The sequence below is a fragment of the Crinia signifera genome, chromosome 5 (assembly GCF_055691185.1).
Source record: "Crinia signifera chromosome 5, ASM5569118v1, whole genome shotgun sequence".
Classification (NCBI taxonomy): Eukaryota; Metazoa; Chordata; class Amphibia; order Anura; family Myobatrachidae; genus Crinia; species Crinia signifera.
The window spans coordinates 100,305,388-100,333,367 of record NC_139221.1 but is presented as its reverse complement, the minus strand read 5'-3'; the positions used below and the strand labels follow the sequence as shown (position 1 = coordinate 100,333,367).

Below are 27,980 nucleotides of genomic sequence, written 5' to 3'. Positions count from 1 at the left end.
ATAGAAAAACTTTCACATATATTATGCCCTTCATTAATGGTTAAAGCAGCATTAATTCTGTATGTGTCCTTTTTGAAACTATTGTGACTTGTTTGTAACATGTTAATGGAAATAGACTGAATGAAATATGTCAGGATACAGATACTGAATAGATGATTTTGAATAGAATTATCTTGGTTGATTGCATTAGCAATACCTCTTACTGCTGGAATAACACCTTAACAGCACAATAATGACGACATGACAATGTATGTAAATCAAGAACTGCATGTGGGTTTATTTCACACTTGAGAAAACAGTGGATTTAATTGTGTGAACCAAAATGTACTGTACAATATTAATGATAGAACATCAAACTGTATAATTCATAGTGCATTGCTATATTTTGTATTTATTTCATTTTTTTTGTCAGTTTCTTTTGTACGTGCATCTGAAAAGATGCAGGCGCCAGAAAAATCTCTCTGGTTAAGTCAATCGGGAGGAACTTTATTTTATTCAAAAAATTTGATTTTTTTTTTACATTTTATATACATAGGAATTGAATATAAAATGACAATATAAAAAGTTCAAAGTGAAAGCATACAGTTATAAGGTACAAAGGAAGCGGAACGGTTTCAAACGGTAAGATATGTAACATGTATTTTTAAATTATTATCTTATATTTACAGGCAACATAACTCAGTATTTGACTCCAACTGTCCTGTTATTTGTCAGCCAGAAGGACCTGCAGTGAAGTACAAATGTAACCCTTTAGATGCCAGATTGCTCCAGCAATCCTCTGATGCCCACATGGTTAAGCTGCTGGTAGCAAAAGAATTAAAAATGCAGTACAATTGTGGAGAGATAAGTATCATAGTTTTTATATGGAAATAAAAAACAGTATTATTCCATTTTGCAAAACATGAAATATTTTGTACAATTTGAATAACATACTTGCATACTAGAATTTACCCAAGTGAAACTTTTTTTCCCATTTCACACTTGATGGTACAGTATTTTTTTCTGTTATTTTTATTCTTTTCTCGAGTTTGCAGTACTATTATTAATTTTATTTTTGCATATGTGGCAGAGTAACCCTAGGAGTACTAAATAGCGTTCCTCCCTCATCCCAGGGCTGCGTACATACTTTCATTATTTAAGATCTGTATTCAATGTTTTTAAGTAATATATTTTAATTTTAAATGTGATTTTTATAAATACTTTAATTAAATATGTATTTTTTTTTCTATCAAAAGGCACAGAAATGCTATGGCAGTGCTCAAAGGGTTAAATTGATGCCACAAGATTTTCCAACCTTTATTGTCATGGCAACGTGTTAATTTTAGGATGTTTGTGTTTTTTGTCATTGTTCTTTGTGATTCTTTGTGGTTAAATTAATGTCTCTCAATAGTGTCTCCAACTACATTCTATAAAAGATAGCTTAACATCAAGAACAGATGTTGAAAATTAAAGGTCAGACATTGACTCACAAAGAAAAAAAACATGCACAAATTAGACAAAGCGAATATAAATATAAATATAAAATGTGTAAGAAACAAAATTCCAGATAGGCAGTTCAACAAAAAGTAAGACTGATTTCAGAGGCTCACGTCAGGCCTAGTGCAGTGTTATGAATATGTTTAGTGCAATGTTCTTCTGGTCACTTGCATACCTGGCTGCATAACTGGATGTTACTGTTTTTCCAATTCAGTTACATATATCACATGGTCCTCTGGGGACTTTCCATGTGTTTTACTAAGGTGCAGTTTAACTGCGTGTTTGCTTGCAAAAGTCCGGTTGCAGAGCTTACACTGGAATGTGGAGCCCGAGTCCTCCTCAATGAGTCCAATTGAGCCTAAAGCCTTATTGGTAAGAACTTTTGAAACATTCTGCTGTTCTTGAATCTGATTTAGAGAAAGCTTTGAGAGATCCTTTAAACTAAAGCCTAGATGTGTCTCTAAATGACTTATGTATGTTGAAGCAGTCCGGAACTGAGAGGCACAATCATTACAAAAAAAGACAGGATGTCCTGTGTCCAAATTCTTTAAAAATTTAGTTCCCCCTGTCCTTCTTAATTGATATTTGACATTGGCCAGCCAGTGGCTAATCGTTGTCATTGAAAGACCAGTAAACTTAGAAATGTGTACCCGTTCTTGTGGACCCAAATCCGACATAATGTATTTGCCTTCAGATGTTTCCCGTAAGCTTGATGCAAATTGGGCCTGAAGTATAAGGAGATGCTGAGGGTTCCAATTGGACTGTCTGCCCTTTCTTTTATGTACAGGTGACAACTCATCCAATGCCTCCTCAAAACTACTGCCATCTGCATCAGACTTTTCAGATACAGTTGATGGTGTAGAAGACTTGGGAGTTAAACGTCCTGTGAGGTTCTTCACCATGTCAGAAATATCCATCAGTGCACTTTCTCTTAAAGGTGAAGAGACAGAGTCTGTCATATTTGCAACAAGAGGTTTGTTTTTTGATTTTGTTAGATCTATCGGCTGGTCGCTATTCTCATAGTAGTACCGATCAATCGAATCCACTTGTTTGACAGGAGTGGTTGGATAAATAGGTTTATCTAACATGCTATTACTAATTTTGTATAACATTGCCAGTGGATCCAAAGATGGACTTACAGGCTTTGACACTTTGCCTAAATGTGTATTCATTATGGACTGTAATGCACTCAATGGATTAATAAAAGTTGGCTCAGATGAGTGATCTGTAATAATGCCTAAGCTATTGCACCCATTTGTTACTTTCGTTTTAAGAGGTTCTGTACCATTTGGTGCATGGGGTTCCAATGAGACTTCCTTTTTTGTCTTCTGAATTTCAGCCTCCATGTTTTTCTTTATAGCTTTATTAATGGCTTCCTCTGGTTTAAGAATGTCTTTGTTTTCTTTTGCCACTGGAGATACTGGTTTAACTGGAGGTACTCTTTCTTTTTCTAATGTTTTTTCTTCCTTCTTTATATTAATTTTTCCAGTCACTTTCTCCACTAACTCTTCCATTGCAGAAACATTGCTTTTATGAGATGGAGGTGTTAGCTCTCCAGGAGAATGAATCAAAGCATTATGGTCAGATGCCATGGACTTGACAGTGTTGGCATAAGATGGCTGCATCTGAACACTCTGAACAGTTGGCTGCAGTGATTTTACAGAACCTGGCAACTGATAAGCCGCATGGATACTAGGATATCCTCCCCATGAAGGTGCTCCATTTTGAGCTTTACTAATTGCAGAGGACACTGTATTTTCCAGTGATTTTAAAATATCCAGCCCGCCTTTAGGACTATCATCTAAATCCTCCTCTCTGAGGTACTGGTATGAGGTTGCAGGCTCAATTTTTTCAGAGTCCTCATTTTCTTCTTTTATCTTCTTTTCTGGCTCAGGATTATTGACTCTTTCCTTTTCAGAATCATTCCTGTCCTCGGAAAGTGGAGATGCATCTGGCAAATCTGGTTGCTTCTTGATGTATGATGCTGGTAGCCTCGCATGTGTAGTTGGGGGCAAAGGAATGGACTGAATTTTCTCTTCAACTAATGCATCCAGAACCAGTTGTTTGCCTTTCTTAGAGGCAGAATTGGTTACTTTCAAGAAATGTCCGGTGACCATCATGTGAGCAGTAAGTTGTTGTAAAGTATCATGAGAGCTACCACACTCCATACACTTTAAGATTTGAGCCTTGCGTGCCTCAAACTGCCATGTATAACTAGCACCATTTTGATAGCCATATCTATTGTTTGGAGTCACATATGGATTTGCAGCTTTAGGGTCCTTTACACCATCACTTGCTGTGGCCCCTGGGGAGATCCCTGCTTGCTCGGGTGACTCAGGTGATGCTATATCCTGAAGAGCCCGTTTTTTTGTTGTAGGGACCAATTTTGTTATAGCTGGTACTGGCTCTTTCAGAGGCACTTTTTGGTAATGCTTCGTTTTAATCATGTGAACGCTAAGATCTTGCAATGATTCAAAGGAATGTCCACAATACATGCATTTCAATACTTTCTGTGCATCTTCTTTCCCTTCCATTTCCATAAGTGATCTCTTTCGAGGTTTAGACCAGCGTTTAGTTCTTTCAGATTCCCGGTCTCTATTGTTATCACGATAATGTCCAGTTTCATTCATGTGGACTGTTAGCTCAACCAAAGTGTCATACGCTGCACTGCAATCTTTGCATCGAAACTTACTGGCACCAGTGAAAACAGATCCATAAAGTTTATTATTTTGCCGATAGAGTTGCACTGTACTAAACAGGCTGGGTTCTGGCAGAAGTCCATAAGAAGTCTGTTGTAATGTCTTTGCCAATGCAGCCTGGTGCCAGTCATACCCAGAACCATTGTTGCTACTGGTAGTGTTGCTTGTACTAACACTAACACTAGTACTGGTATTAGTACTACAACTGCTTGTAATGGTTGTAGGAGTAACAGAGTTAGGTCTTGTATCTGTGGTTTCACTCAGTTTGCTTCCATTTGTACTTGTAGTGGGAGTTGATTTCTTCAGATCTAATGCCAGAGCTGACCAGCTGCACTCTGAAAGCAAGTTTGTATAGACTGCTTTGATTTGTGCCAAACTGTCCTGAGGGTAAGACATATTGTCTGCATTCTGGCCATCTTCCCTGTCTTGTTCATCTTTAGAGGAAGTACTTTTAAAATCTGCTAGATGATCACTTGCCTCACTAAATGGTGACCCATAGCCAGCATCTTGGTTAGTTGCACTACTAACGGGAGAATTTTGATAACTCTGAGGCTCCTTGTTTTCTTGTTCCTCGCTAAATAAATATTCACTGTCTTGGACATCCAAAGAAAGTCCATCATCTTCCACATTATCTTCATCAACTTCAGCTGCCTTTAACTCCTCTGCAGGAACATATGCTGAAAGTCAGAAAAAAATATTTTAGAAAAATTCAATGTGATCTTAATTGCAATTCAACAATACATGAAAAATAAGCAGTAAGTACATATTTATGGAGATAGAGGGAAAGGAAAATAAGGAGGAAAAGACAACGATTTAACAAATAGGGCTATTTCACACACAACGGTTTTGTTCGTCCAGCAAAATACAATTTTTTCCCCATTGTTTAACTTCATTAGGAGTGACAAATACAATAGGGCATTCAGAGGGCAGAAATATGGCATGGACATAGCATGGTCACAGTGTTCCAACTGTAACATCTACTTAGGATGGCGGCTGTACCTCTCCAATGTCGTGGTGGCGGCTCAACTTGATTCGGCCATAACACTATACACAGTACGGCACAAAACCATTGCTTGTGAAAGATACTAATCCAATGGGGGAAAAAAGTTCACTTTTTTTCGTGGACAGACAAAGCCGTCATGTGTTAAATAGCCCATAGGGGTTTGTTGGTGATCAGGTAAAAGTATGAAAACGGGGAATGTAAATTCAGAATTTAATAATCATATAGTATAGGAATATTCAAATGTAGCATCCCATGGATCTGATTTATTACTGGTTGTAAATCCTGAATGTTAATTGTGGTCATATGTTCAGGTACACATTACAGTGTTGAACCATGACATATGAGCATATCCAGTTAGCCGTAGGGAAAGCTCCAGGTTTAGCACCTGCAGCTATGTAACTGTTCTGCATTTTCCTGGCATGGTTAACCCTATGGTAATGCCTAATATCTTTGCATTAAATCTATAGATTGTAAGTTTGCAGCCGGGCCCTCTAACCTCCAAGTCTGTCTGTTGTTACCCAGTTTGTTTTATCACTTTCTACCATTGTAAAGTGCAACGGAAGCTGCTGCGCTATATAAGAAACTGTAAATAAATAAATAAATAAATGAATTAATTAAATGTTTAAAGATTTGTTTCCAAAACAAGCGCAAAGTTGTTAATTTTGTAGCAGAACAGAGAATGAACTTCTTGCAATACAATGTGCCATTCTTACTTTAGTTTCCCACTGTATCTGTGAGTTCCTCATTATGCAGAGTGTGTTCTCTATGAATAGTGCTGCACAGATGGGCCTAAGGCAGTGGACACTTAAGACTAAGGGGGTTAGTCAAATTTCTTTGGTCACCCGTACATTCGCACAGGGGACCGATGTTTTGCGTCTGCGCAGACGCATTTCTGTGCATGTGTAGATGCAGGGTGCGAGCGAGCACGGTGAACTACATGTTCAATGTCCCGCTCCCTCCTAGTAGTGCGAGTGGGGGGCGTGGGCTGGCATCAGATGCCACAGCTCATGGGAAACCCAGTATTTCATGGGCGTTCCAATGAAAATGCTGGGCGTGCCCATGCAAATCGCCCAGTGTCGCGAGTGGAGGCAGCTGACATCAGTGGATGTCAGCTTTCCATAAGCTTCCCACACAAGGCGCTCTCAGATCAGAGACACCATAGAGGTTGACGCTGACCATCAAATGATTTCTCCCCCGCACCCAAGGCTGTGAATGGATGATTATTCAAATCATCCATTCACAGCTGTGCGGGGGGTCGTGGGAGTGAGGGAGGGGCGGCTGGCACTGCGGGGCGGCATTTATTCCACAAGCAACTCTGAGAATTTTTCAGCGTTGAGTGTGGACCAGAATAAGCTCCTTAATCCACAGGTGAAATGTGTAGAATTCAGGGCAATACTGTACATTAAAATACTGCTGGCTAAACTTTGGCACATATCTATATTATAGATACTACTGTGTTTCCCCAATAATAAGACCTACCCCGAAATTAAGCCCTACCCTTGATTTTGGACACTGGTCGAAAATAATCCCTAGTTAAATTTTCATATCTGCCTTTCAGACTATAAATTCTACCCCCCCCCCCCTGATCCCCCAGTCACCACCCCTAACCCCCCTCACCTCCCAGGTGTAGATAGAGCACTGGCTTCTACTGAAGCCGCTTCTACTCCCGGTCCCAGTGATGCACTGCATGCTGCGTGTGACATCACGCACGGCACGGAGCTGTGGCGCAGCAAAGAAGAGCTGGAAACTTCTGGAAAACATAGCTGGTGTCTGTGATGGGTTACCCTTAATTAACGGAGTACTTGGGAATGCTTATTAAGGAGTACTGGGGCATGCTTACTGTTATTAAGGAGCACTGGGGCATGTTTATTAAGCAGCAATGGGGCATGTTTATTAAGGAGCACTGGGGCATGTTTATTAAGCAGCACTGGGGCATGTTTATTAAGGAGCACTGGGGCATGTTTATTAAGGAGCACTGGGGCATAGTTATTAAGGAGCACTGTTCATTGAAATTTCTGGCACCTGTTTTAGGATATTTGCTGTCAATGTCTATTAAAATAAGCCCTACCCCGAAAATAAGCCCTATGGTGTTTTTTGTTTGTGACAATAAGACAGTGTCTTATTATCAGGGAAACACGGTATAGATGAAAATAAAAAAAACATACAAATACTAAAAAAGTATTATTTTTTCAAGTCCTTAAGATAATTTGTATTAGAGGCAGTGCCTATCCGGTAACAAATCAGATAGTATTACATACTGTATAGTGCTTTTATGGCAATATAACCTGGCTTGGACCAGAGTTATTGCCAGGTCGAGTGTCGTTGTGAAAGCACCAAACCTTATAACCTGTTCAACCAACCCAGCATTCCAACCCGGTTTATAAGAAGGGTTAAACCCGGGTCACCACCTGTATAATAGGTGACACAGGTTTAATTTGAATGCGCTGGGCCTAGAATTGTGATCACGAGTCTGTTTGAGATTTGAAAGGGGTAATAGTAAGGTACAATTATAGGCAGCACCCACTAGGGTAAGATAATAGATAGGAAGGTAGTAATATAGGCAGTGCCCACCAGGGTAAGATAGCAGATAGCATTACATCATCAAGGTAGTATTTAAAAAAAATGTAAAACCCCAAAGAGAAAAAAACAAACAAATTGCACAGCAATTATTGTTATAAACACAAATACCTACTCTTATTGTCACTATATAGAGCACTGCTAAATAATTTAATTAAAAGAGTAATGCATAGGTACTGTAACCAGTTAACGAGCTAATAATTTTTCTTGAAATGTTCACAAAATTGTTGACTTGTTTTAATATAAAATTATGTATTGGTATTAAAGTTTTTTGTATTAGAAACTGTATGTTGCACAAAGCAGGGCTTCACATTTCTGCAAAAACAAGAACAGTTAAAAGAGCAACGTAGCAACATAACAGTAGGGGATGGGAGGAGGCGTGCTTATAGGGAAGGTGCAGTTGTCGGGAAAGCAAAATCCTGCTAGGATTGTTCTCACCATCTGAATAGAGCACAGTGAGGTCGAGTTGTAGGAAGACGGTCTTACTGCAGTTGTAGCTGCAATTGTCATGCAGCACCCAGTAAGATATGAAGGGGCTGTGGAGGATTGGATGGGTCAGAGGGACCAGCTGCACCCAGTAAGAGATGAGGGGGCTGTGGGGGTTTGGATGGTTCAGAGTGACCCGTAGTTCCTTTTGCAACTGGAAGATTACCTTTTAGCAGCTGCTAGAGGGCACTTCTAAAATGGTTGCATCAGATGCGACTGAATAAGGGAGAGGTGGCATCTGATGTGGTCACACCAGGGAAGGGATGAAATGTTTACAGTTTTTCATATTTATGATGGATCACATATTACGCGTAAAAGTAAAGAACATTTTTTGATAGTAGTAAATGCAAAGAGGAATATTTTAGAGTAAAAAAATAAGGTATAAATCTGAAACCCAAAACATGCATATGTCTATATAGTGCCTATTTTATTGCTGTATTAAGGCCATAGCTGTCTACATTATGTTTTTTTTTCTATAATATATATATATATATATATATATATTTGAAGAGGGCAAATCTTGAATGAAGAGCCATACACAGGTCTATTGACTGACCAGGCACTTAGATTGATGATGTGGAATGGGGGCAAGTTAACAATCCCCCCCACCCCTGTACAACAACATTAGCTACCCTAAGATTCAATACGTCCAGGTAATCCATGTGCAAGTATATATAGTATACTTTTCATTTTCACGTAAATAAAAAGGAATGAAGGGGAGATGGAGTTAAAAACAATAATTTACAGAGTCAAATGCCATCACTGCTTTGTCACAGGTAAAAATAGAAACATATACCTGTTTAAATAAAGAACACTTAAAAATCCTACTTTGTCTTAAATGTTTTGAGATTTGTTTCCATTAGACAAGCGCAAAGATCTTCATTTTATAGCAAAATACCAGTCTTACTGTAGTTTCCCACTGTATCTGTGAGTTTCTCATGTGTTCTCTATGAATAGAGTTGGGATGACAATGGCCAGTTCCTTCTTATGCATGGAGGGGCATAAGCCAGTGGACATTTTGGAAATGTGGACATTTTGGAAATTTTGCTGATCTTTATGTTTTTGTTAATATTTTTTTTTTGTTACTTTCCTATTATTTTTGTATAGTAATGCTAGGACACTTGTACATTTATCAAATGCTGAATTCACTTGCTTTACCTAAATGTGACAGTTTTTCTTTTAGTTTCTCAACTGATGGATACTTTTTTTCTAAATACATATTCATGGTTTTTCAAGCAGAAAATCTGCAGTCATCAGATTTGATCAGTGTCATGGAAAAAAAGGCATGGAAATTGCCTTGTTTTGTCCAAAAATAGATTTTGTATTGGGAATTTCAGGTATCGGTCGAGGTAAATCTCACCACTGGTATCTATTCAACAACCTACTTCTGCGTGCATTGAAGACAGTTGTTTGTATAAGATTATACACTGCTACCCTCCAGTACATTTAAATTTGCTTCAACTTTACAAACAGAAATGAAACCTTGATATATATGATATATATATTTATATTTGTGTGTGTGTGTGTGTGTGTGTAACAATTGACTAAACAAAAAGAACAACAAGAATAGAAATTATAGTAGGACCTGAAGCTAAATCAAGCATATTTCCATGTTTTACAGAACAAGTATATGTGCAGTGTGCTTTTAAGTGCTGCCGTGAGTTGCCAACATGGAATGCCTTCTGGATGGCAGTGTCTATTCATTCTGATGAAACAGATGTGCTGTCTTCTCTGGATAACATTAAATGCTGTGCAAAATAATTTAAGCAGACACAATGCAAAATATGAATATTTGTGGTGCACAGAGACAGCTTTCAAATGCGTTTCTTGTTCTACATTGTGCTGATGAAAGACAGCCATAAAGGACACACACACATATATAAATAAATTGTTACAAAATAAAACTCTTACTAAAGATATGTATCAAAAAGGCAACATTTTCTTTAATTATTCCATTAGGGAATATGTCTATTAGGTCAAATGGCATGCCCGTCATTTTGATCCAATGATGCGTAAGTGTACCAAACAGGCCAAGCACTCTCATTCCACACCGTGTAAGACACAAAATGACTATACATTGAAAGTGATCCTGCTACAGTCTCTGACACACAGCGTAAAGCACCCATTCATAATTGTCCTCCAAAATTCTAAATGGATATTGCACACTATAATAATATGTTTTAGTTTTTGCTATATAAAATAAAATATCCTATTAAACATATACACGCGTATTACAGAGGATATAAAATGGATAACATTTTGAAATAACTGTACCTAAATAATACAAATCATTAGCGATATATCATAGAATAAAACTGAAATGGTAATCAGTTACAAGTATTGCTTATATCCAAATGAATACAAGTTAAAAAAAGATGGTATATATTTTAATACAAAAAAGTATCATGCAAATTTGGTTGATTTCCTGAATATAATTTTATTAGAATTTAGACATGGCAAAAGAAACCAAAAACAATATAACTCAATATAAATGTTTAGTATATTAATGGTTTTTGTGGTATGCTAACTTTTTAGTAGCCTTACAGGCAGACTGCATATGAAGGTATTAGAACATTAAGAGAAAAAAATAACAAAGACATGGTAGAAAAGGGGAAATATCAGCTTGTCTAAAATGCTATTTTTCCAACATGTCTGATGAAATACAAGTCATTTAAAAAGCTGGTATTCAAAGATGGTTGTCACTTTCGATAGGGGCTGGCACGGCTCACCTAGACATGTGACACTTTGGTGGAAGTTAGGTCTGCAGCAATACTGAGAGCAGGGGAGATCAGGCTGACAAAGACTGCAAGGCCGAGTTGCCTCAGGCTGTTAGAGAATGAATTCATCATGCAAGTGAATTTTTGTCTCCATTTCTACTACTGGCTGAAAATGAGAATCTATTTCTGTTTTGTTATAAATATGAAATAAAATTCAGAGAATTTAAAGAAAATTAGATAATTGGTTGCATCCTACATCTGCAAAAATAATCAGTGCATGTATTTTACATGTAAGGTGAGTATATGTAAAAACATCTTATTAATAGAACTTTATATTGGTTGATTTGTGATGTTATGGTCAACAAATGTAACTTATGGTTCTATTAAAGGGTGAAAAGCTCTTGCTCTTCCAAAAACGAGCCACCAACATTTATTTATTTATTTCTACTGTAAACTGGCTAACTGGGTCACACAAGGAGATATACCCAGCACATGGCAAGAGGTAAGTTGAGCTTTGGAGCACAGCAAGAATTGCCATCGCAGCCAAGTATCATTCAGAAGCCTTAGGAACGATATGCATCGATGTTAGTAATGCAGGGACACCTCTGAAAACTGCGGGTATTTGGAGGTTTACCTCCTTACACAATGATCCCCATTTTAATAAAGAGAAAGTCCACAGCAGATATCAGAGATATAAACTGATAAACAATGGCACATCACCGGCCCCTAGATTTGGATTAGATTGCAATGTGCCCGCATGCAAATATACTGTATATGTCCCCTCTGTGCTTCAGTGGGTTTCATCTCTGTACTTTGCTTTTCTACAAAAATATAATGATAAATTGAGGTTGTGTACAAAGGGGCCGATTCAGATGTGTTAGTTTGTTGAATTGGGCCCCGTGTCGGAAAGTGGTGCATTTTGCGCATGTGCATGCATGAATACGCAAGTTTCACACTCGCCGAGCCTTTCGGTCCGGGGGGGGGGGGGGCAATAAAAATGCTTGGTGTTCCCCTGGGATCGCAGGCATGTCTATGCCTGCATGGGGGGGGGGGAGTGTGGCTGTTGTCACATGACGCCTTTTCGGCAATCTGCCTACAGATTGATCCAGAAAAAATGTATTACCAATGGGTAGACAATTAATTCGATGCTGTGCGACCATCGAATGATTTCTCTCCCACTTGGCTGCATGTGCGGGAAACTGCTAGGGAACACATCCCCTCGCATTCTAGCAACGGGATTCGGGCCGGCGGTGTTTACCTGTTCACTAGGCTGCGAACGTACGCAGCCTAGCAAACAGGTCTGAATCAGGCCCCAAGTCCCACAGTTAAGATCGCGAATATACAGATCACAGTAAATATTTTTACCCTACCTTTAACCTCTCCCACAGCCTAACTGTCCACTCCTGCCGCCCAACCCTAACCACCCACAACCTAATAAACATTGTTTTCTTTATGGTGGTACTCAACATATTTTTGGGGTTTAATTTTAATTATTATTATTATCAGTTGCAGAAACTGGAAATGAATAAAATAAGCATCTGCATACTTAACCAGAGCATGAAAGCTACTACAAATCTTGTGTCGACTTATAACTTTAGGTGAGTACCAGCACATTTCATAATAAAAGAAGCACTGATGTTAGGTCACCTTTCAGATTTGTTTTCAACAGATGCCATATCAATATGGCAGTTGTCAAAATACACACACAGAGCATCACAGATTGCTGCTGAAGTGTAGGGGAGAGCTGTCCTCTATTGCACAAACAATGATGCCGAGATTCTATAATCGGGAACAGTGTTTATTGGAAGATGGGTTTGATAATCGGATGCCCAGGAACTTCCAATCAAGGTGCTGGAGCCATAGACTATTGATGACAGACTAAATCCACTGGCAGCAAACAGAAGCTAATCACAGAACTTACAGAGTTCTAACCTAAACACATACAGCATGCAGGTGTTCTCAATATTTTATTTTGTATTTTGTAAGCTAAAAAGTGCTGCATGTGTGCTTTAAAATGTTACTCTATGGAGCAAAAAGCCACACAAACTACTTGATTATGGTACACTGTTTTTTTTAATTGTCAATGTTCATTTTACTGTGTGTTAAGTGATTTACACAATTATATCGGTCGTTAAAACAAGCTCTAGCAAATGTTATGGCTATAAGAATATATGGTAAAACAACCCAACTTGGTGATAATGAGGGATCTTGTGAAAAAGACAAAGAACCACATCTTTACAAGATTTTTCAATTTTAGTATACTACTAGATTTAATTCTACACAACTTACTAACACAACTTTATTTTTATGACAGCTCTCTTAAAAAGGCCACTCATTATCATATGAAAATTTATAAATGACCAATAATATACTTCATGAGTATTTGAAATATACTTAATAGCAGAGAAAGAGTGGACAGATGAGACTACTCAGTAAACCCTAAATAAGTTAAGTTGCATATCTAATGCTCAATAGATCATCACACATTCCAATCCTCTTTGTGTCTTTCACAGTCGAATAAGAACATTATCCCGAATGAAGTACGTCTTTTAAGCCACACAGCAAGTAACTACGGCACTGAAAGTCTTATTTTCCACCAGTGATGATAGCTGGACTTAAACATGCTTGATTGCATAGAAATAATGCAGCAGTGGCTCACTATAAATTGCAAAAGCACATTAAAAGCACACATAAAACTACCGAATATACATACATAAAAAAAAAATGCTATGTATTAAACTCCCAAATTGGAAAAAACCTGCTTGTAGCAGATCTTTTTTTTTTTCAAGAGGTCTGTAACTTGTTAAATCAGTAAGAATACCTGTCACAGATATCCAGCTACACCATTTGGCTGATGTCAAACCTAAATAAACCAGATCAGAAAACCAGCAAGTGGCAGAAACGTAAATGAAATAGGAGAGGATCTGTCTAACGGTTCCTCGCATGGCTTGCTTGCTGATTTTTTTATTTTCTTTTTATTTTGGAGGAGGGAAATAGTGGCAATCACCGCAGTCATTTGTAGTACTAATGTCCAATTCAGCCTCCTTTCATTCTCCTTATTTAGTTGGTCAGAATGGTTTCATAGCCGACACGGGGAAGCTGTGCTGTTTAGCAGGCTGTTTAATGGGAAAGTGGCAGTCTTATTTCTTTTCTAGATTTGGTTTGTCACTAGGTCTCCATTACATGCCACTCAGCTTTGATGCCTTTGGACAGGACTGATCAAAAGATGTCATTTGACCTACACAGCATGGCAGAAACTTGGAGAAGTCTCATAAAGGGACACTTTGGCTGTAAATAAAATGACATTATTATTTCCTCTGTCCTATCATGTAGAAAAGCCAATTATGGTAATGCGCTGCATGTCAATGGGAATATAGCAATCTTTTTGGAGCAGGCAATGCACGCATCATTGTTGCAACTCTCCTTCCTGTGAAAATGTGCCCACTGGAAACAAGGTGATAGATGTCTTCAAGACTGTTAATAAATTCCAAGACAGCCATAAAAAGTGCAAGTCAGCAAAACAATTGAAAGTATAAAATGCAAACTGTTAAGTTTCCAAATTATCTAGTAATTTCATCTTGAATGATTTATATTCCGTCACTGCAGCTTGCATCACTCTCTACCATTTGACTGGCTAGAAAGACAATTTATGACTCTACTAAACCTTTAGTACCTGCTTATACCTAAAGAAAAAACAGACTTTAAAAACAGACTTCTGCATGGAAACAAGGTCAAGATCTCACTCGGGTTTTAAAGACACATAAAAAGTGCGCTTAGTGTCACTGACATTCACCATTACAGCAGGGCAGCATGTTAATCATATAATCTAGATTAGTTATCGGTCAAATAAGTAAAGATTATTTATTTTTAAAAAAAGTTACATTCTTCCCATTGTCCATAGGTCACTAATAAATCGCTATTAACCAAGTGGCCCCTTCAGCCTGATCCATGGAACTTAATTATTCCTTTCAGATTGGTTACAATATGTTGTAACTAATTAAAATATAGGCAACTGCGAATTAATATATATATCCAGCAGAGTAAGAATACTAAAAGTCAGAAAATCTACCAATGGTATAGTGCGACAACAACATGTGAGGAGTACTGTAATTGACTCAATGGGGCATATTTAGTATCGTTTGCACAATATTACTGTGTAAGCTCAAATATAGTGGGGAATTTAATTACTCATGAACAGCTGCAGAAGTGTGAGTTGCCACTGTGTGGGCATGTAAACGCTGGTAACAGCACCCGCATTCAACCCCCTCGCAGAACTTTCCAGTATCAGACACGTAGTACAGCCGTACTTACTCGCAATGCAACTTCATCACAGATAATTGCATCCCCCCATAGTTTCCAATATCCTTATTTGTAAAGTAACAAAGCCAACTGCCATGTCTGCCATATAGGCTGTATACAGCAAAGAAATATTCCCATCCACATCCGCACCATCCGCACTGCTCCCATCCACACTTTTTTTTTTATGAGGGAGCCCAAACCCACATCCCAGAAATTCCAGGATTGAGCATTTTTCAATTCTGAATCCTGGGAATTAAAAAAAAATGCTCGGAGATTGGCATCCCTACTGACCAGTAGCAGATGTTACCTATGGGCTGCAGGACTGCAGTCACCTCAGTAAAATCTGCCACTCAGCTCAGGGTCAGTGAAGCCAGATGTCAGTCACAGACACAAAAGTCCCATTGGGAGTGGTTTCCAACCTCCAGGACTGTCAGTCAAAGCTGTGATAAGCAGGGAGCTGGATTCCTATAAGAAGCCACACTCTGCCTTATTACACAGCCAAATCTGGCTTCTATGGACTGCAGTTGGTGCAGTCCATAGAGGCCAGGGTTTTGCGTATGAACAGTTGCACAAAAGCAACTGTGTGTGTGTGCCAGCCCAGGCACTTACCGGATCTTTTGCGCATGTGCTGGGACAAGGGGTTGGCATTGTCTCCTCTATTGAAACAGGAGTGACAGCAGCCCACATGCTAAATGTAAAGCAGAAACCACCGCTGAACCTGCTACTGGTACATACCTGCAATCACCTTGTAATGTTTACAATGTTATATAATTATCAAATTGTAGCATTATTAACTCACAGCACTGAGGTCATGGGTTTGATTCCCACAATGACCCTAACTGTGCAGAGTTTGTATATTCTCCCCGTGCTTGTGTGGGTTTCTTCTGGGTACTCCAGTTTCAGCCCACAATCAAAAAATATACTGGTAGGTTAATTGGCTCCCAACAAAATTAACCCTGGAATGAATGTGTACCTGTGGTAGTGAATATAGATTGTAAACTCCACTGGGGCAGGGACTGATGTGAATGGTGAAATATTCTCTGTAAAGCGCTGCAGAATATGTGTGTGACATATAACAAACTTGAAATAATAATAATAATAATATCTAAAAATTATTTGGAGATAAATATGATCAAGCCCAAAGTGGTAAGTGCTGCTGGTGTAAAGTACTGTTTAATCGCATTTAAATTCCCCTGTTGGTAAAGTACAAAAGCAACGTCTACCAAAGGCTGGATACACTTTTCAATCACAGGATAGAATGTTCTGCTTTAAGTATCATTATTGCTGTTTTGTAATGCTAACTGGTTCTACATGCTACTTCGTGTAAGTATTTTCTCCAGTATGTAGGTAATATTCCTGAATGATTACTTAGGTTTATGTAAATATTGCTTATTTTGCCACATTTTAAGACTGCTAGTTTTTGAAAGGTAAAAAATTCTCACATACATATGTACTCTAAGCTAATTTATATTACTAATGGGCTGAAACGCTAGTGAGAGATCTTAACTCTGTACATTGTCATTGCCACACCTTGTCTCATCTGGTATGATTTTATGCTAAAGTTAATTGTAAAAGGTCATAAAATCTACTTGTCAACAATCTCATTTGAACTGGTGAGAAACCCCTGATCTGGCCAAGCCATGTGCATTCCCAGCAATAATATACTCATTTGGCTATGCAAAACCCATTCCAAATAGAGAACAGTGGCAATGCATTTTAAATCAACAGACGCCTTTTACATGAATTATATATTATTATATTAGTGTTAAGTCTACAGGTGCATTGTCTGAGTGCATTCCTTGCAGATACTTGGGCAACATTAGCTCGGAGCTAGAACATTTTGTCATATAATAAATAGTCTACACAGGAGCAATTTCGTACATAATCAAGACAAAGCTAAAGGGTTCTCAAATAAATTCCTAAGATATCAAGAAAAAGATTTGTGGTTATACAAAGGAAGTGATTTATACTAATGAAGTAATTTTTGAAGGATTCAAAGTATAAACAGTGATGACTATAGAACATCAAAGATGCTAAACCTTTTAAATATATCAACTATTTCTCAGTACACTGCAGATAAGCTGGGACATTGCTATGGGAAACCAATCAGATTCTGCTTGAAAGTGCCAAATAAGTAGATGATTGGTTGTTATGGGCAACATCTCATCTTCAATAGAACTTCCATCTTAGTAAATAATCCCCACAATCTTCAAGCCTATCAGCACTTTTGTCAAATACTCTATATACTGTAACTATCATGCAGGTTGAGCCTGTAACATTTTTCTACTCCACCCTCCTACAACTTCACTAGGCAATTCTGTCCATCATTGCATAGCATATATTGTTTGTTGCAATTTTACTTCATACTCTCTGATTACCATGTACTTCTTCCTGCAATACGCTGACCGCTTTCTATAGGTACTGTATATACCACAACTACATGGTCTCTTTCCTATGCTGATATCTATATGCTATAACCTATAGTGCCTCCCAGATGGCTGTCTCAGCTGGTCAGAATGAACACGTTTACCTATTCATGCAGTGTGTGTATTGCATTTACCCATATAATAAGGCAGATGTATTAAGCCTGACAAAGAGATAAACTTGAGATAAATGTGAAGGAGAAAAAGCACCAGCCAATCAGCTGTGTTTGATATATGACAGTTGGTAGTTGATTGGCTGGAGCATTATTTCCTTCCACTTTATCTCTTTGCCAGGCTTAATACATCTGCCCCAATATGTATTATAGTGATCTAATGATCTAGTTAAGCACAGATCGTTCAGCACACAGCGCTGTACCAGCGCTGTTTGCTGAATGAATGGTCACTGCCCGTGTTCCCAAGAAACAGAACACGAGCGATGACTAGATATTTTAAACATGCTTGAAATATCTAGCCCGGCAATGTCACGTGCCATGCATCGCTGTCACTATGGGGCATACACACACAGCGATTTGTGCTTCATTTCTAAGTGTTATAGTCAGATTGCTTAGAAATTGAGCTTATATCGCCCCATGCATATGCCCCACATGTTCCATGTATTGCTTATCTCACACCTCTTAACCTAAATAGTTCAGCCAAGATGGCTTCCTTCCCATGTTTCTTTGTTACTAAAATGTATAAAATTAAACAAACTCTTATGGCTTGTTATATAATTTATACCAATATTTTCTATAGCTTTTTTGTATTGACAGAGGGCCTACTTCAGAGATAAACACAGGTGTGCTGCAGCACAGTTTCCCAATTATTGGGAATTTGTGGCTGCCCAAGGTCCACTCTGTTTAGGCACCGAACAGGCTTAGCAATGGTGCCAATAGCTCCCATGTGCCATTGCCTGATTGGCTGGGAGGGGAGAGCCAAGGGTCTGCATGTCCCACACAAGACTTCCTGGCCTCACAGAGCCCCCCCCACCCCCCTTCTGCTGGTTATCTGAGCAAGCAAAGGCCTATTTTGTTGGCTGTCTGGTGAACATTCTGTCCCCCAGCTTGCAACATCAGTCGTAGTGCTAGGACTACATGCAGGATGCGTCTCCTGCATGTTACTTCTTCTAAAAGCGGATGGAACTTCGAAACGGCTTATAAGCATCTTTGCATTTCTACCCATCTGTGAATGAGGCCCGAAGTGCACAGTAATGCATCTCTTTATTTTTGTACGCTGGTTGGGCTTTATTCAGTTAGATGCAAAAATAAAATTTGAGTTGGTCGCGCACCCTTACTATAATTCGGCCGCCTATGCACACCATTACACCCCCAGTCTCAGCCCCTAGTCACATGCAGTCGCACGTCTGCCATACAACTATGCAAAAATACAAAAACTGTTGCAAATAGTATTGAGATCTGATTTTGAATAAGGACCTCTGTGTGTAAGAAACTGCATTTAACATTAAAGAATAATAAGTACCCTTTTTGTGTGAAAGGTGCAGCATCTTAATAATGTTTCTAGACAAGTTATTTATTGAAAGTTGTGCGATACAATAGAATTGCAAACGTACTTAGCAATAAAGAGGCACGTACACATACTCTTTTGTGACACTCATATATTGTGCCAAAGAGCCAAAAATAGGTGGTGACAATTATTTATTACTGCAGAACACCCAGTTGTCATTACAAATTTCTTAAGACATCATAAACTGCTAATGTTACTGTGTATTGTATCTTTTATGTCCCTTGTGGAACAGCACCGAAAAAAAAAAAAAAAATTTTCTCGTTCATGTAACTCTCCTTTATGCCCCAAAGCCTTAACCGCTGATCATTACCCCCAATGTGTTCTTCTACATAGTATTCGCATAACCAGCTACTCACATCCAACAGAAAATACACACCTTTTCTTTCATTTCCAAATGGAATGTATATCAATAGCTGCAAAAGACGGTAACGGAAAATGTATATTTCTGGATAAAAAGCAATGCACTAAAAAATGAAACTAATATTTATTATTTGCGGGACAAGTGGATTCTTGCTACGTTTGTATTTGCACAATGATGTTTTTTTCTAGCTGCTATTTCTTGTGTGACAGTATTAAGAGTAATCATTTTAGACATACACACTAAAGCCCAGCACACATTGCCTGAAGTATAATTCTGTTATTCTCGCTCCCAGTTTTGTTAGAGGGGTTCAGCTAAACTAGATCAACTTAGACCCTGTCTATTTATTTCATGCAAACCCTGCAGGTAAATTAGAATAAGCAGTTTGTTTTGTTGATGCTTTCTATAAAACACTTACAGTACATTAATTTGAACTATATTTTGGCTGCATAATTCAAGCACATACAAAGAACTAAATAATTCTATATAAGATAGGTTATCATGAAAAATTCACTAGCAAATAGAGTATCTCAGGATTCCACCTATTATTTAGCACCTTACACTAGCATGCAGCTAGTTAATACAGACAGCATGAAACATGTTTTTGTCAACAGATTCTGAATTGTTGTGCAAACTGGGAGTAAAAGAGGACGCATAGGGGATTTCCAAAGCTCAACCAAGGATCAGCATTAACATCAGTTATTAAGCCAATGGCACTTAACACCAAAAGGAACTATGATATTGCAAACGGAGGTTAATAAATCCCCAGGGCTGTTTTAAATTACACTCTGACAATTGTCCTTAAAATTAAGAGCACAGTCTACTGAAGTGTATATTTGATTTCTTTGCAAAAACAAATATAAAATAACTGCACAACAGCTGCAGCAATATTTAGCAATGTTTTACATACCCCCAAAAATCTGTATGCTCTGTATTCTTTATATGTAATTACACCTACTGTATTTACCACGCGCAGGCCCACAATGCAAGCAATTGACAGGAGCTAATCTTTGGCATAAACAAAATGTAACGAAAAGAGCCAAAACACACAGGATACTGCAGTGTGCTACTTATTCTAATTTAGAGCTTATTAGTATACACAGTTGGGCTTGCAGTTAGATTGCAAAGAATTTTAAGCCACAAAAGTGCAGAGAAAATCTGGCCATAGTGCGATTTGTCAACTTTTCCCCCAGATTCAGACAGATCAGGCAGAGAAATCAGGTGATAAGTGTCCAAATCGCATTTGTTTGACATCCGATGAGTGGGCCCGTGCAAATCGGATCGGACGTGCTGACTCGGACAGCATCCTGGCCGCAAAAGGACCACATAAGATATATCGTACTTGTGTAGTTTCACGGCGGCAGAAAAATCGCATCACATGCGATGCTACTTTTGAAGTTTAATTTTTCCCGTTCCCATGGATCGCATGGCACATCGCATGCAATGCGATTTTGCACATTTAGCACACCCCACTATCCACGCCACCCGAAGCGTGGCGAGCGAACGCGGTACGCATCCTCCCGGCCTGTTCATATCCCCACAGATTACTTGACGTGTATTCGGCGTCAGCTCGCCACACTTCGGGCTCATTTTCAGCGTCCACTCGCCACGCTTCGGGCGCTTTATAAAATCAACGACACATTCTGCGTATGCTCACCACGCTTCGGGCTCGTTTTCAGCATCCACTCGCCACACTTCGGGCGCGGTGGCTCGCTGCGCTCGCCACATTATATAAAATCAATGCCATGCCGACGTGGATAGTGAGGGTATGAACAGGTTGGGAACAGGTCCGCTCGCCACGCTTCGGGGTGCCGTCTATAGTGGGGTGTGCTAAATGTGCAAAATCGCATTGCATGCGATGCAATGTGATCCGCAGGCAGGGGAAACGTGAAACTACAAAAATACCATCACATTGCATGCAATGTGATTTCCCTGCCATCGTGAAACTACCCAAGTACATATATATGGTAGGTGATCCTGTCCCACAGGTAGTGCAAGGGGCATCGCATGTGACTTCTCCCCTCGTATAGTGTATGGGGGCTTATATGAGACAGAGTACCCTGATAGCTGCATGGCTTAAGTGTAAATTTGTATTATTCTGCAACTGTGGTGACCTCTTCATGACCCCATTCCATGGTCTTTTTCTAGAAGGTAGTCCGAAGACCTTATTCAGATTTCTGGTTAGTGACCTAAATACACATATCTGAAAAAGTTAAAACCTCAGCCAATATATTGGCTTTTATACGTTATCGCAAAGTTATTATGGAGCCTAGTAGTTCTTCCAATCAAAGTGAGCTAGCATTTCCTCATTTATTATTATTTCTTAACAGTTATTTACATAGCACACACACATATTCTGCAGGCGTTTTACAGAGAATATTTTAACATTCACATTTGTCCCTGACCCAGTGGAGCTTACAATCTATATTCCCTACTATACACGCACATACATTCATTTTGGTTTACTTCTGTTGGGAGCCAATTAATCTATATTTTTATATTGTGGGAGTATATTTTTGGATTGTGGGAGGAAACCAGAGTACCCTGAGGTAACCCACGCAAGCACGCTGAGAATATACAAACTCCGCACAATTAGGGCCATGGTGGGAATCTATCCCACTGCCTCCATGCAGTAAGGCAGTGATGCTAACCATTACACCATACTCATGCAGTAAATTGCCAGTATGTGCTCCCACTTACACTGGCAGGATTTTTGACGGGCAGCACCCACCCTATGGAATGCCCTTACACATACATCAAGACTCTCCTCTAGCCTCCAAACTTTCAACCGTTCCCTTAATACTCACCTCTTCAGGCAAGCTTATCATATTCCAGAACCCCAACATACCGTAACCTCCAGTAGCTTTCATATCTAATTGCATACCATCAGGACTATCTTGTAATCTGATGGGACTGCCATGCTATGGAATTCTACCCTTATATATCCATCCTATTATCCCTATAGATTATAAGATTGTGAACAGGACCCTCCTACCTCTATGTCGGTTTTTTTCTACCCAGTTTGTTTTATCACTGTTGTTTCTACACACACACACACACACACACACACACACACACACACACATATATATCTGTAAATAATAATAATAATGTGTTTATTGTTAAACATGGCATATAAAAAGGTACACAACTGTAATAAGATGGAATCAACTTTCCACATATGTAAATTATGCAATTTATGTTTTTTTTTAGTTGTTTTTTTTTTAAATAGCTTTATATTGACCATGATAAAACAAAAAAATGCTAATCTATACAATTGATCACATTTGCATTTTTGTTGTGATTAAGAGGGGTATTTATCAACGCATGGAGATATAAAAAGCAATAACCAATAAGCTTCTAAGAAAACATGCCAACCAAATGCATAATAAATGACATTTCTTTTTTTATTTTCCCCATTGACAATAGCACTTAGAAGGTAGACTGAATAGGCGCTGTCTTTAACAAATCTTTGATATATAATCTACTACGTCATTTCATTTCTGAAAACCCTAAGGTCATGTAACACACTTTCTCTGTCATTTGTAAGTACATTAACTCGGTGGCCATGCGACAGTGAAATTATTATAATGGGCTGCTAAAATGGGTCAGGCACGCACTGCATTTTATCTCAGCTTCAAACAACAGAGAGAATACAGTCCAAATCAAACATGACAGCATTATCATCCTCACTGCATGCTTCACTTTCCCAAAGCAGTTCCAGTCAACAGGAGTAGAGAATATCTGCAATATTTTTCAGTTTGATTTTTTTTAATTATGTCCTCAAGAAAATCATTACATTGGACTAGAAAAAAAAACATTATTTTTATGGTATCTTCCTCACTCTTGTAAAGAGATGCAGCGTTTTAGAACATAAACCTCCAAGGCAAATAGTCATTAACTAAAGAGCAAAGGACTGTGTGTTCTGTTTACAAAAGGCATTTTCACCATTTACCTAGTGTGGAGTTTGATCATTTATTAGCTTACAATACTCATATACCAAGGTTTATTTCCTACAATGCTCCAAAAAGCATGTTACAGGAGTTTAAATGTAAGCATTGTATAAGAGGATGCTCTTAGTTAAATCTTTTATAAATTGTGCTCATCTACAAGAGGGCAAACTGATAATATATTGTGACAACTGCCAAAATTCCACCTACAATGTAGTCTTATGAACAAGGTATCCAACTATCTTAACAGTAAAGAACTCATAACTATGCAGATAGTCAAAGTCTTTATTTTATTTTAAATGATGATGTCATTCCCATGCAGCCATGCCCCCTTTTCAGGCACCAATGTGTCAGGTATGTTGGGAGTCAGTACCGGATTGTAGTGGATTGGGTAGGTTTGGATTGGGTAGGTTTGACTTAGTTTGTATATTTATATATATATATATATATATATATATATATATATATATATATATATATATATATATATATATATATATATATATATATCGGTACATACAACCATTATACATTTAATATAATAATATTTTTTATTTTTACACATGTTCATTGTTACCAAGCAGCAAACTTTGCTGCCTTTTCCTATATTGCTTTTACACCAATATCCCAGATCCGACCCGGTATTTGGAACATGGTTTAAATCTGGGTCAGATCCAGGATTCCCCCTATTTACACTGCGGTGCCGACCCAGATTATTCCCGGGCCGGCACCATTTACACTGCGCATGGCTGCTGGGGGCAGCGCTTGGAGATGACCCCGGTGATCACTGCGCCAGGTCCGCCACGCAGAGAGCAAGCCTAACACCAAGGTAAGATGCTGGGCTACCCCCCAGGCTCCTTGCACCCCGTCCGTGAGGTGAATGGATGCCGTACACAGGCATCCATTCACCTCCTCCCTGGCTCCACATCACAGCAGACAGCAACGGATGCACCCCCCTGCCCAACCTCCATACTGACCGCAGGACGCTGTGGTCGGGAGGTTGGGCTCCACCAGTGGTGTAAACAGGAGCCGGGTCGGATGACCTGGCATACCTGTTTACACTGCCCCACTACCCGAGTCCTCCCTAAGTTCCACCCTGGTCAGGACCTAGGTAGGATTCCAAGGAAAATGGACCCAGTTTTATTTCCCAGCTACCCCATTTATACCCTGCTGACCCGGGTCGGGGAGGCAAAAACCCGGGTTTTTGCAGTGGTGTAAAACGGGTATCAGTGTAATAGAACAGTAATTGATTATTCGAATAATAGAGGAAGCTGTCAATTTGATTACCTCAAAGGAAACATTGATAATATCTGTAGAATGCCATAGCAACAATGCCATAGCAACAAAAAGATATCTTTTAAATGAAGTGATCTTCAGAAGAAAGTGATCTTCGCTGTGATCTTCAGAAGAAAATATGTGCCTATACAGGAAATGATTCTCTATAAGAAATTAGGATGGAATATGCATGTGTAATTACAAATATCAAGTGGTATAACAATAAGATGTTCAATATTCAATATAACAAAATCTTTATTTATCCAAAGAGTAAAAGTGTAGGCTTCATGTGGCATGGTACATTGTTTTACAATGTATTTTTGTTTTACAATGTATTTTATGATGACAGTCATTTAAAATGTAAATTAGGAGCTTTTCATTCCTGCTGTTTTCAATCATTGAACAAGACCTCTGAAGCCTCAGGATCTAAATTGTACACCAAATCTTCCTGAAGGATGGGAACAGCACATGCCGTGTATACAATGAAATGGTCAAACACTCACATGCATTCAGAAACTATGACACATCTTTATGTGTTATGATGTTTTTTTAAAATATTGTAATGCTTTGGCAAATCCATTAGGGTTACCTTAAAAAGATCTGTGGTAACCAACCAGAGGTGATATATACTTAAGCCCCGTACACATGGGGTGATGGGAGCTTTGTGCTGAGTGATCTAGCATCGCTCAGCACTGTGTGCTGAGGGATCTGTCACAGCCCGTGTTCTCAATAGAAAGAAAATGGGCGATGACTAGACATTTGAAGCACGCTTGAAATATCTAGGCCGGTGATAGCGTTGCGCATCGCTATCGGGCACACACACAGCGATTTTTGCTTAATTTCTATGTGATCTAGTCAGATCGCTTAGAAATGGGGCTTATAGCGTCCCATATGTATGCCCCATTAGTGGCAGGTTTGGTATAATTTAAAACATGCCAGAAAACCTACAAACTGTTAGCATTTATTAAAGATTGGGTTTCCATATCAAAACATAATCTGCCTGCAATCCAAATTGGTTTTCATATGACAGGCCACTGTGGCATGTTCTATGTTCTAATCAGGCCCCAGTCCTGTAAGAGACCCCATAATCCTCCATTGCCTAATTGGATGATATTTCTAGCCTATAAAACAACACACATTATTCGCTGACACACTACAGCAGCAAATACCTGCATGCCACTTGTAGCCAGTCCATCTCAGTACAGGGGGTTAATCCAGAGAGGTTGATGGAGGTGGCGCATTTTGCACTGACCAGCACCATCCTACACTACTAGGGATGACCAGAGTCATGCACCAATCAGTGTGCTACAGTGGCCAAATGCAGCAGACAGAGGATGAAGCCTGGTCACGCGGTAATGTGTATAATATAATCAGAGCGGCAGAGTAGGATCTTCTGTCTGCCGCTAGTCTCTTTTATAGTGTGCGGTCACAAGCAGCCTTCCCCTGTTAGGGTGGCATCATCCCCAGAAACCATCACTAACTCAACAGAAAATGTGGCAGAAGGAGGCAACAGGAGACTATACATACGTTCATTTGTTATGGATGAATATAGAAGCTACACTATAGACAGACATGGGCTTTTTCCAATGAAGTAACGTACAATTGTACCAAATACTGTTATCTATAATTATTCCCACTGCAAAAGCTTAGCAAGAGGAAATGTCTATGGAAACATTGAAGGTATTCTTTAATGATATTTCTCTTTTACATAGATAAAGCAAAAAGAAAACCTGATTCTTCAGAACACTGGACATATGTACAATATTACTGTAGTTATTGTGTGACAAGATAGGAACAGAAGAGTGAAGTTGTTTCAGGGAAAGATCACAATTGTCAGCTACAGCTTGTATGCATCATGAACATTGGCCAGCTTGACTGACAATGGGATTTAATGTAGCCTAACGACAGTGGCCTTAAGCATAGATACCATACTATTACAACGACAGCAAAAAGGCGAGCTAGCTGGGATGCCATGAAACGCCATGAAATGTTCCAAACATCATGGTGCAGGCTGACAGCCATTCCTCCAGCCTTCTGTTAACCTCTTCATTGCTAATATGGCAGTGCATAAAAAAAGGAGTGATGATCCTATATGTATTTTCATTAGCTGTATTAGATTTATATAATATGTGTATTAAGCGATACATTTAGAAAAAAATTGTTGCAATAGGCTTTCACATAGTTTCCATGATGGTGCAGTCATTTCTGCTTACAAAGTTAATTATTACAATGTTATTTATATAGCGCACACATATTCCACAGCGCTTTACAGAGAATAGTTGAACATTCACATCAGTCCCTGCCCCAGTGGATCTTACAATCTATATTCCCTACCACATGTACATGCACACACATTCACACTAGGATCAGTATTCTGCGCTGGGAGAATATACAAACTGCCCACAGTTAGGATCAGGATTGGAATTGAACCCGTGACCTCAGGTGTTGTATGTGGGGTGAGAGTCCCCGTATACAAAAACCCCAACGGCCAATATAGGGCAGGGTCACTGCACTAGCAGTGCTGTTAAGCAGTAATGCTAACCATTACACTGTCTGTGCTGCTAAACAGTTCCCTGATCATTACAGCAGTATATACATAACTTTATTTAGCCATGGACTCGCTTTTCAGAGCTCTCTTGATAGTCTTACTGATCTATAATGATCCATACTTGCCTTCTCGCCCAGAATGGCTGGTTGGCGCTCTCTGCCACCCACAAGCGGGGGCAGGTCTACCATAGCTGGCCACCATACACCCACAGCCTCCCCCTTATGGAGCTTCGCCGCAGCCCAACCCCCTGCTTCACAATTTTGTAGTGGGGATGATGTCACAATGTTGCACTCACGTTACCACTCCCACTTTCCCATGAATGTTCCATGAATGCTCCCGTTGTTGTGATGGTGCTGGCTGACACCCCCTTGAGGGGGAGCTCAGGAAGTTGGCAAGCATATAATAATCCTCTCACGCTATTAAAGCTTGAGTAGTGGACTAGTGGCAAACGTTATGTGTGATATTGCTAGGGATAGTATTGTACAATTAATAGAAACGGGCAGATTCCAAAACTCCCAAAAGTATAACAAAAAGCAAGAAAGAGCTATCAGACAATTGCCCGAGCTTGCCCACAGTCAGCGTATACGTTATCTGGTGCTACTATATGCACAATGCTGCAAATATCATCTCAGAGTTAAAAGTAAAAAG

General features: G+C 39.1%; 1 protein-coding gene across 3 annotated transcripts in view; it reads right to left on the bottom strand.

Annotated features, from left to right (window-relative positions):
• Positions 1-253: 253 nt before the first annotated feature.
• TSHZ1 (teashirt zinc finger homeobox 1) overlaps positions 254-27,980 on the bottom strand; it is a 90,612-nt gene continuing 62,885 nt past the window's right edge. For all 3 annotated transcript variants that reach the window (XM_083187751.1, XM_083187750.1, XM_083187752.1), the window contains exon 3: positions 254-4,852. In XM_083187751.1, the coding sequence (XP_083043877.1) occupies positions 1,671-4,852 (3,182 nt within the window). In that variant the 3' untranslated portion in view covers positions 254-1,670. The remainder of the gene's footprint in view (positions 4,853-27,980) is intronic.